The 11,151-nt window shown below is 29.8% G+C and overlaps 1 protein-coding gene across 1 annotated transcript in view; it reads right to left on the bottom strand.

Moving 5' to 3' along the window:
• The window catches only part of LOC106470295 (neurexin-4-like), a 65,860-nt gene extending 55,334 nt beyond the window's left edge, over positions 1-10,526 (bottom strand). The window contains 3 exon segments of the mRNA XM_022398900.1: positions 2,998-3,194; positions 6,737-6,829; positions 10,387-10,526. Of these exon segments, the coding sequence (XP_022254608.1) occupies positions 2,998-3,194; positions 6,737-6,829; positions 10,387-10,450 (354 nt within the window). The 5' untranslated portion in view covers positions 10,451-10,526.
• Positions 10,527-11,151: the final 625 nt, after the last annotated feature.

The raw sequence follows: 11,151 nt of genomic DNA, 5'->3' as shown, positions 1-11,151 counted from the left end.
GTGCTTGCCTAAAATCACAGAAGTTGCAATGACGTGGCACACTGCACTCATTTTAATGTATCCAAGAATATAAAACTGGCCTTTACAAAGTGACCTATCTTGGCTAGTGTTCTAATGGACAAGTATTTTGTAAAATACAGTCACATTTTGGTTATAATATATTAAATATTCAAATACATTATTACTATTTACAAATAAGTTCTTAAATTTCAATTATTTTTCTTAAAACATAAAACAGTAAATAAAGTAGTAGAGCAAATAGTTATCTCTTCTAGTTATGAACTTTGAAATCGTTTGCTGCTTGACATAGATTGCTAAGCCTAATCAAATTTCGCAAGTGGAGGATATGAAACCAAATATTTTCTTTAGGTCTTATAAAAACATTTTGAAATAACCAAAAATCATAAATCACTATATCAATACCACAGAATTCCACTATAATTTATCAAGCTTAGTAACTAAGTTGTACTTGGGTCTAAAAAATATCAAATTTCAAGCTCACTTACGTCTTACCTTACCACTTGGACTCTAGCATGAAAAGAACAAGGCTGAGAAAGCCACTAGGGAGACATTCTGAGCTTCAGAATGGTTATACACACGTCATAGAGCAACTTAGGTGTACGTAAGCAAGTATTTTCCAAAACTGAAGAGCTGGGTGGGGCCATCTTGGTTGATTCGATAAATATATTAATATCTCAGCAAATAGAAAAGATAGGAGGTTCTTATTTTACATTCTAGCTATTCGATATCGGCAATTTGAATATCTAATTCGTAAGAAACTACAGACTTTGTATTTGGACTTCACAAACATCTAATTTGAACCAGTGCTGCATTCAACATACCAAGTGACACACAAAAATCAATGTTTTAACTGTTTTTTTTATATTTCCTTTTAAATTAAGAAATTGAGTAATGTATAATACTAAAATTTGAATTATAATCTACAGTTTGATACCAAACTTATTGACATACATTCATAAAATAGTAGTTCAATAAAATTTCGAATGCAAGTCAACAAATGCGATGACATTGTGCTTTGACCTGTGTCAATAGGGTTAATTTGTACAGACATTATATGTTGTCCTTAACATTTTAATTACTCTCTTTCTTTATTATGGTGTGAAACAAGACTGCTTGAGCCTATAACTATTCTGTTAAATATTAACTTTTCTTAGCTTAGAAAAAATATGAGATGTTTTAATTCTGAAATAACCTGAAATTTGGTCACTGATAAATAAAAAGTTGAAAATATTTCCTGCAGTCTTCTTAATTAATATGAAAAAAAAATCAAGAAATGCCAAAATATTAATATGCATGATATAATGCTTTCATGATTTTTAATTGGAAAGTAAGAAATGCCTAAGTTGACATAGATCAGAAATAAAGAATATTTTTCTAATTCATTTTTTTCTAATCTGCTGATTAAGAACATTTTTATTTTCTAGTTTTGAACAGACATACAAGTTTTCACTAAGTTGTTCATCGCAGCAGTAAACTATACAACCTATTAACTTGTATATTCAAAGCTTTTTTGATGTGCTTGAATTATTGAGAGATCAACGTTTTTTTATTTCATAAACTGTTAACAATATAGAGAAAATTTTTAAAAAGAAATTGAATATGACCAAAAAATGAAGCTGATTACCAAAATGCCACTTCATGCTTTAAAAATCATCTCAGCATGCTATGATTTTTATCCAAAAAAAAAGAGAAATCATTCAGAATATAAAGGTGCTTGAACTGTACTAAAGCATAACAACCACAGTGGAGAATGATTGTCATTCGCATGCACGGCAGGCTCCAGCATACAATACACAAAAAACACACCAGAGCAACCTGTACAGGTGTCTTACGTGTAAAACAGTGTAAAGAAAAACATTAGTTCAGAATATGGCAAACATATCAAAACATGCATTAGGTGGATGACTCATGTTTATTTCTGGTTAGGTTTTCATTAACCTTAATTAATTTTCTTTATGAAAACTTCTAAGAACTATTGTTATTTTTAAACTGTTTATTCTAGATTATTAAACAAAATGGCAGAGAACTTGCCAAAGTGAAATCACTGTGCTGAATCCTCCTCTTCGATAAAAATATTAGTTTTTTTTACTGCATGGGTAAGAAATTAGAAATATTAAGCAATTATCACTAAATAGAATTTTGGATCAGAATAGTATGTAAAAATTTTTGGTAATTAGGAACAAGACAATAAAATTGTCAATTTCATTTCTATACAGACTACTCAGCCCACGATATGGTGTAAGGACTGGTCTTACTCAATAAGCTTGCAATTTTTGTTGAAGTGGAAGGTAGATGAAAAAAATGATTTAATTATCATCTGCTCCACAATGGTCAAAAGCTGAAACATAATTAAAACTCAGACTCCAGACTTTCCAAGCCTATTTAACTAATACAAGTTAACTTAATTCACTATCTATAAAGTGTAGATTTTAATGACATATCTGAGTAAAATTTATATATGGGAGATAGTTATCAAAACGTAAAAAACAAACACATGACACAAATCATAATAACTCAATAAGCTCCAAAAACGAGATGTTATCTAGACTTTACAGTTAAGACAAGTTTATTGACACTGGGAGATATGATATACTAAGATTGTATACAATAAGTTGTTTTAAGTTTAAAAATAACAGGCTGAGAATAATTTCAAATACATTTTCAAAAATAATCTTAATGTACAAATGTGTAATCTCCTTTTCCTGATGGTTTATAAAATAAAGAAATATTGCATCTAGTTCTACCATATGATTTATCTCTGTTACACCTTACATTCAACATCCAGTGTCATCCACTTATGGTTCTCTGTTATAACCATTAGCCTTTTACTTGATTTACAGAAACACATATATAGTAAAAAAAAAAAAAAAAGAACACAAAGTCATCCACCTGAACTATAACTGACAGGAGTTATAGGCACATAAAAATAATCTGAACTAATGTTTTCCAAGTCTGTTATAGAGAGTCAACTCAGACCTCAGAACTGCCATCAGCTGTTGTCAGTGTTCGCCAGCTGTCACCATCACTGCTATACTGGACAACATATTCTGTGACAAATTCCATACTGTAGTCTCGGCCTTGAGTCGCTACAGCATGAATAGACTTTCTCTCTTTGAGATTTATTGTAAGGAACTGGTAATAATCATTATGTTGTGCAGTCCACGCAGAAGCACCTGCAGGATAGAATTGAAAGCTTATAAAAGTAAATAGCACAAGTGGGGTCCCAGGAAAACAATTTCTAGTTTCTGAAAATGAAAGGTTAAATATTACTTGTACATTCTTCCAAACATTGTCTGCTACTTAAAATATCTCATGGTTCTACCTCTACTCAGGATAAGTAGATTCTCCAAACACACTTCAACAAAGTATTACATACATCAGTATTTCACAGATAGTTCAAATAATTTTCTTCCAATACACAGAGGAAAAAATACTAGTAAAATTCATGATCTATTAACTTATTAAACTCAATCATTTCTTACAGAATCAAAAGTCCCTCTAGAAGAACAAAGTACATAACTGTACAGGTTCTTTCAATTGACCATCACCGAGACACTCAAAATACTATAATCACTGAAGACGGAGCATGCATACCCTTGTGTTTCCTTCTTTATCTTTATATTCAGTATAATCCATTCCATTATTCCCATACTCCAACCGATATTCTTGGACAAACTCAGATGTGTAAGGCCTACCCTGAGTTGCTATGGCAGTAATGTTTTTTTTTTCCTGCAGGTCAAGGATCAAGTACTGGCTGAAGTCAGAGTTTCTTGCTGTCCATGCTCCACTCCCTGTAGGAATTGACAGTAGAGTGGATATGTTTCTTACTTACCATGAGTTGTTATTAGTCATTCAGGATCCCAATACCATTAGCAGCTGTTACAGTTAGTCCAAGAAAAAAAGCTAAAGGACAAAAGGTGAGGGAACATGCACATAGCATAAGCTTTTCAAAGTGTACTTACCTCAAGAGGTCATTGTTAATAAAATCATAACATCAGTTAGGAATCAGATGTATATGTGCAAAACAACAAAACAAGCAAGAGTTAATGTGAAGACATGAAAAAAATAATTAATTTAGATGTTACATGTGTACTTACCAAGAAAGTAGTAAAGCAAATAAGTGACAGCAGTTATTATTATGCAAATATATTAAACGTTAGTTTGCTGAGCAAAAAGATAGAGCATGCACAGAAATAACACAAATTCCAGAATTTAAATTTAACCTATGACATTCAGCTCATTTAACCAACAATTTTGAAATATTTACTCACATAAAAATAATGTTACAATTTATTTTAAAGCATAAAATATTGCAAAGATTTTGTTAACTTTGCTATACTTTTATGCTAAAGCCAAATTTTACAGACTATTTCTTGATAATAATAACAGTCAGTAAACTAGTACTTTGAATAAAACTTAACAGACAGATTAATGGTTTAACATCCAAATACACTTCTGCAGTTGTGTTTTCTTGATACCTATAACAATGAGTATACAAGAAGTATTAACAAATTTTGGTTCTACACTAATAATAATCAATAAAAAATAAATAAAAACTACTTTACAGCATTTGCAAAAACTCTACTAAATCAAGTAATGCCTTAATATAGGTTACTTAGATGACAAAACATCTTGAACACTTTTTATCTTTGATCAGACTGACATTATAATCAGAAGTTGTAAGCTGAAGTACTGAAAGTACAACAGTGAAATACTTGAATGTAATATGCCAATTTAGTAAACAATTAAACTATCATTAGACAGTACTAATACATGTATATGAGGCATGTCATGTATAGCTTCAACCATACTGAACTTATGTAAGAATTCAATTTATTACTGGAAAAAAACATGCTTATGTTCAAGTTGCCAAAACAAGTCAAAGTTTATATACTGAAAATATATTATTTAATATTTATGCCTAATAGGTAGATTTGGACTAAAACTAACTAAATTCCTAATTATTTGGAACACAGGTCAGACAAAGCATCTGACCAAAGTAGAATTATTTTAATCTACCTGAATAACCATCTATTCTACACTAATTTATCAGGTACTTTACAAAAATGGTCTGTTAGAATAGCTACAGTAAACATTTATTGCCAAGCTGACGGATAATGCTACATAAGATATGAATAGTTCAGTTAACTGAGGTACATATATGGTAAAAAAAAACAGTTGGATAATCAAAAAATCATAAATTACTGTATCAATACCATAGAATTCCACTATAATTTATCAAGCTTAGTAGCTAAGCTGTATTTCAGTCTAAAAAAAATATGAAATTTCAAGCAGACTAAAGACACAACCTACCTCCTTGAAATCTTGGTTTGAAAGAAAGAGATGGCATCTAAACATGTTAAAATGGCTGAGAAAGGCACTAGAGGGACATTCTGAGCTTTTGATTGGTTATTCATGTCATATATAGAAGTAAGTGAAAAAGGTGGGTGGGGTGCCACTGTGTTTGATTCATTACGTGGGCAATATCTTAGCATATAGAAAAGATAAGAGATTCTTATTTTATATTCTAGCTTGTCAATATCGGTAATTTGATTTCCTAATTTGTATGATTTTTGTTTGTATGTTTGACATCACAAACATCTAATTTGAACCAGTGCTGCATTCAACATACCAAGTGACACACAAAAATCAATGTTTTAACTGTTTTTTTTAATATTTCCTTTTAACTTATGAAACTGAGTAATGTAAAATACTAATATTTTAATTATAATCTACAGTTTGATAGCAGACTTATTGACGTAAATTCATGAAATAGTAGTTCAATAAAACTTTGAATGGGAGTCAACAAACACGATGACATGGCCTTTCACCCATGACCTGTCTGGAAAGGGTTAATATTTTATGTTTAGATTGTTTACATTTACAGAGTAAATAACACCATCTGTTCCTGATATTGTGCTATCGATTGGCCCAAATTCATAGATGCAGAGCTTGCCTATCAGCCGTATCAGAATTATGGACAGCTTTATAATACCATGCGAAAACAACCCATGGAAATTTTAAGGCATAAAGTGTTAGTAAAACAAAAAATAGTAAAAAGTTTACTCACAAAACAATCTTATCATTTTATTTTTTATCCCATGGAAATATTAAAGCATAAAATAAAAGGAAAACAAAACATATCATGAATTATAATTAGGTTAAAATCTGAAATTTGATTTCAGGGTTTTAGTTAACCCGAGCTTCCAGATCCTGTATGCACGAGAATTTGTTGGGATGCATGAGGTTTCAACACCCCAGGTACCAAATACACATCACATAATGCCCCACAAGCATGGCAAGCACAAGTACTTTGTACCATAATGAAACTAAACAGTGTACAGTTTGCACATAGCAGTCCACAATCAACTTTTAACAGGTTTCATCCATGACAATAAATTGCACAAAAATGAAAGTACCACATGACTAACTTTTTCACCTCGGGAAAAGTGTATAACTATAACACAATAAATAGAGATTAAAAATCCCTATTACATCTCCCAAGATGAGCCATGATCCTATAGCATCTCCGACTCTTCTAACCCTCTTTTTAATCAGATTTCCAAACATTTGTTATTATTAATCATAACAAGTTAATAAACTGTACTGAAATTTCATATTTTTTTCATTTTAATATACTATTGTTATCCAGTTAACCTCTTACAAAACTATATTTTAGTATTTGCATACTTAAAATAATTTTCTGCAAACTTACCATAAAGTCTGGCTTTTTCAGGTCTCCTTTCATCAGAGAGAAAAGAAGTAGCACTTATACTAGCATCTTTTAGTAAGGCCTTATTGCACAAAGCTACAAAACAAAAGTGTTAGCATTAATATAGCTCTACTAAAACTTGTACCCATAAATCTAAGCATGTCTAAATTATATATATATATATATTGTACAATCACTAACTGGATGCAATAGTTTACTTAACAATAAATTTTAATTCAAGTTTCACATAGTCCAATTCAAACAATTAATTTGCTAACCTAAGAGTTGTAAGCTATTGTCAAAATATGTATTAAATTAAATGCTTTTGATAAAATTTTATGGACTGATACAATGAATCATTCAGTAACTACCATTAAAAACAAAAAAACTAAAGTAAATAGTTTTTCACAGTAAGGATAATGGACATAAAACTCATTTTGTCAAAAGTTCATGAGTGAAAATTTAAAAAAAATTTTTAATATCCAATTTCACTATCAATACCATCATATTGTTAGTCAGTACATATAAATGTAGAGAAAATATCAGACCAGAACCAACTAAATACAAGGTCTTGTGAAGTAATTACAAAATAAAATCAATACAATTGTGAGAGATGTTTTCAGTAGCATCACCCATAAACTTTTCAGTAACTATTCTTTGTTAATAAGAACTAACTACAGTAGGGCATAATGATAATATAATTAGTGAAAAATAATGGAATTCTTAAAAGTGCTACTGACAATTAGGAGTTAATGTTCATAGACAATTTAAAACATTACAAAAAATTCAATACATTTTAGGAGAATTTCTAAGCTTTTATTTTTCTGTTACATTTGGCACGATATTTCCAATTTTTGTTGTCATTTACTAATATTACAAAAAATATAAAACATCAACTTTAATGCTCTTGTTTTCTTTTTTTTTTAGAATTTCTGGACTGTGTAATAACAAGGAAACCAATACAACTCATAAAACTAAATTGCTAATCTAAGAGAAAATAGCTGTTGTCAAAATATGTAATAAATATTTTTTGTTGAAATTTTAAAGTTTTATAAACTTATACAATTACTTTACTGTGGTTTATTGGGTAATTACTATTTAAGAAATTGAAATATACATCTTAGTAAACTCGTAAAAACTTAGTATGCACAGTCATATTTATTTCATGACTCACAATCAGGTGTGTGCAAGTCCCTTTTTTTAGTTTCTGGGCTATTACACAAGCATGAACATAAATTTTATGTTTCTATATAACTAATTTCAAAAGTTTCTTAATGCTCAGAAGTTAACTAATATCAAAAATAATAGGTCTAGAAAATAGCCCATAAAATTACAAGCCTATTTGTCTGATTCTTATTCTTAGAAAAGTTTCTCGTAACATCCCATAAAATTTAAAAAAGACTTTATGGTACAATTACCTCTCGAATCCTGTTTTTTTTTTACTTTCAACCTTCTTTAGGGAAATCATATGGGTGCCTAAGGTTTTAGGATTTTGTCAAAAATATTTAATGTGAACTTTTTTGATTTTTTTTACCTTGGTGAGGAAGCTTACTTTGTAACCCACTCATGTTTTAAGTGTGTCTTTTAAGTTGAAAAACCTCTTCAGAATAGACCACAACAATTGCTGTGATGTTATCTTGATTAATACACTTAAAACAACATATTTTCCCCATGGACTTGATGTCCTTATTTTGAAGACTGAATTTAGTTTATACAGTGCATACATGAAAGTGAAGGGTTACTTTTCATTCTGTTCTTATGTCTTGCATGATTGTTTGTGGCAGATGACTGGTCATCTCTGTGAGCCAAATGACCTTCAGTCACTTGCTCCTTGTCATTGTTTTATTTGTGATAAAATACATTACAAAGAAAGAGAAATAACAGATTTTCTTTTTTTCATGAACACAACTGTTTCAAACACTTATTTGAACAACTACCAATTTAGTGTTCCAGTTGTGATACTTGAAGATGGCCAATATAAATATAAGAGATACTGGGCATGACTTTTAAAACTTAAGCTAATTATGGTTGTTACTACAGAAGGAGAATTGGGAGTCACAGCAGATACCAAAGAATTCCATATAATTCAACTATAAACAAGTACCAAACTAAACATTTGTAGCTGCTCTATAACTTGTGAAGTGAAAATAGTTCAGTACCAGACAAAATGGCAACATCCATGAGTAGACAAATAAGAAAAAGAAGTGAAAAAAATCTGTCTTTTCACAAAATTCTTATTCCTGTTCTTAAATTGCTGAATGACAAAATAGATTAATAATGACTTATTAAATTTAAATTAGGTATTATCTCTTCACATGTATAATGTATGTTACAACTCTTGTTCTAATTAAAAGATGTTTTATGCATTAACTTAATATGAATTTTATTAAACTAAATACCACAATTTGTACAAATCACTTTTTTTCACACATTCAAAGCAACCATGTTGAAATAATAAAGATTCTAGTATGGATTCAATCACACATGCTCAGATAGCACTATAATGCAATCACTTTGGATTTAAAAACCTTAGTAACAATACAGTAATATTAACTACATCTTTGCCATATTGCATAAAGAACCATGATAGGTGAAGGTGGACATTCAATATTTTCTTTGTCCTCTACTGTAGGTTAAATTTGGTCAGGTTTTGCTTGCTTACATTATGATAAACTTTGGTTTGGTTATTTTACATTAGTATAGTATGTAGCTCACCTACTTTAGTTGAAAATAATAATACACAGTCAAATAAACCAAGTATATGACCATTGTGAAAGCAATTTACAGTTTTGATTGCATACACTACTATTTTAGACTATTACATACTACTAGTTACAACTTGGTAAGCTACAAACTAATCAAAATTAGTCTAACATAACCACATGTAGTCTACAATAAACTAAGCTAACATAATCAGACCAAACTTAACACAGATGATATAAAATATATTTAAAAAATATAGTAATTCTGTCATTGACAATCATGGCATTTTGTAAAGTTACTAAGTTCGATAAATGTAGACAACTATTAATATTTCTATACTGTTACTAATGCAGAAATAAATAATAATAATTTTCAGCATACAAAAAAAAAATTACTCAAGATAAGAAGATCAATTATCATGGGTTACATTCTAATGTTTAATCTTAGAATTTGAAACTTATGCCTTTGCCTACTAAAAAATAATAAGTAACTGCCTGAATCATACTGATAGTGGTGTGTATACACTATACTGTCTGTAGCCTCAGCCTTTGTAGTCTATTAATTATTGATATCATTAAGTAGGCTAATTTACTAAAAATAATACTATTAGTATTAGCAGTACCACTAATACTACTAATTAAAGTAATACTGTGTAAATTATAAACATTACTACTATGACTCGTATAAGTCGCTTTCTTCAAAGTTTAACTTTATTTTGTGATAACAACGTGAACATTACTCGACCTATATTGGGCTTACACTGCTGTATAATTACAAGTTACAAATACAATGTTTGTTACCATTGGCTACCTGACTGCTGTCGTTGATAATATAAACATAGGTTATATATTAAGCCTAACGGAATACAGTTCCAACTTGACCTTAGTATATTTGAAACAACATCCAAATATCCTTTTTTCTGTAATATTAGAAATTTTAGACATACTCACCATCCGCAGAAACAATTGAAATGTGTAACACAAATATCCATGAAATAAAACTTTTCTTTTTCATTTTCGGTCACTACAAATTATTATATAAAATACGTCACTTATCATCTAGTAGTAGTTTATATCTACAGGAAACGAATTCCTCCACCCCAAAGTTGTTCCTATTGGGTGTTTCGAAACAACGTCTTATGTCACACCCTCTATGATGTGAACCAAATTAAAAAAAAAAGAAGAAAAGTATAAATCCTGAGAAGTGCACAACATTTTAATTAAATGTGTATTATTTCCATTTTACATATAAAATTATGTGTTCAAGAATATGTTAGCAAAAGAGAGATACTAACGTATCACTATAGGTACTTTAAGATGGTCGTAATAAAGTTCTTGCTTTTGAAAAAACTAATAGTTATTAGAGAAAGATGATACACTTACAACGCTAGAAACCGGATTTCAATACTTGTGGTGGGCAGAGCACAGATAGCCCATTGTGTAGCGTTGTTCTTAATTACAAAAAAGAAATAATCTATTCAATTATTTTTGTTGTCCCTTCTTATTATGCCAAACTTTAATGTCATCAGCAAATTTAAATAATCAATTAACCATTCCTTTATCTATGTCATTGATGTAAATAAAATAGAATACAGATCCTAACACTGAACCCTGAGATACCCCACTCGTAACATTAATCCATTTTGATTGAACTCTATTTATAAATACCCTCTGCTTTCTCCTCTCCAGTCAGTTTTCTATCTAATTAGCCAACCT

This window comes from Limulus polyphemus, unplaced genomic scaffold (assembly GCF_000517525.1).
Source record: "Limulus polyphemus unplaced genomic scaffold, Limulus_polyphemus-2.1.2 Scaffold3928, whole genome shotgun sequence".
Taxonomy (NCBI): Eukaryota; Metazoa; Arthropoda; class Merostomata; order Xiphosura; family Limulidae; genus Limulus; species Limulus polyphemus.
Note: the sequence above shows the minus strand (reverse complement) of the source record. Positions and strands in the feature narration are given on the sequence as shown.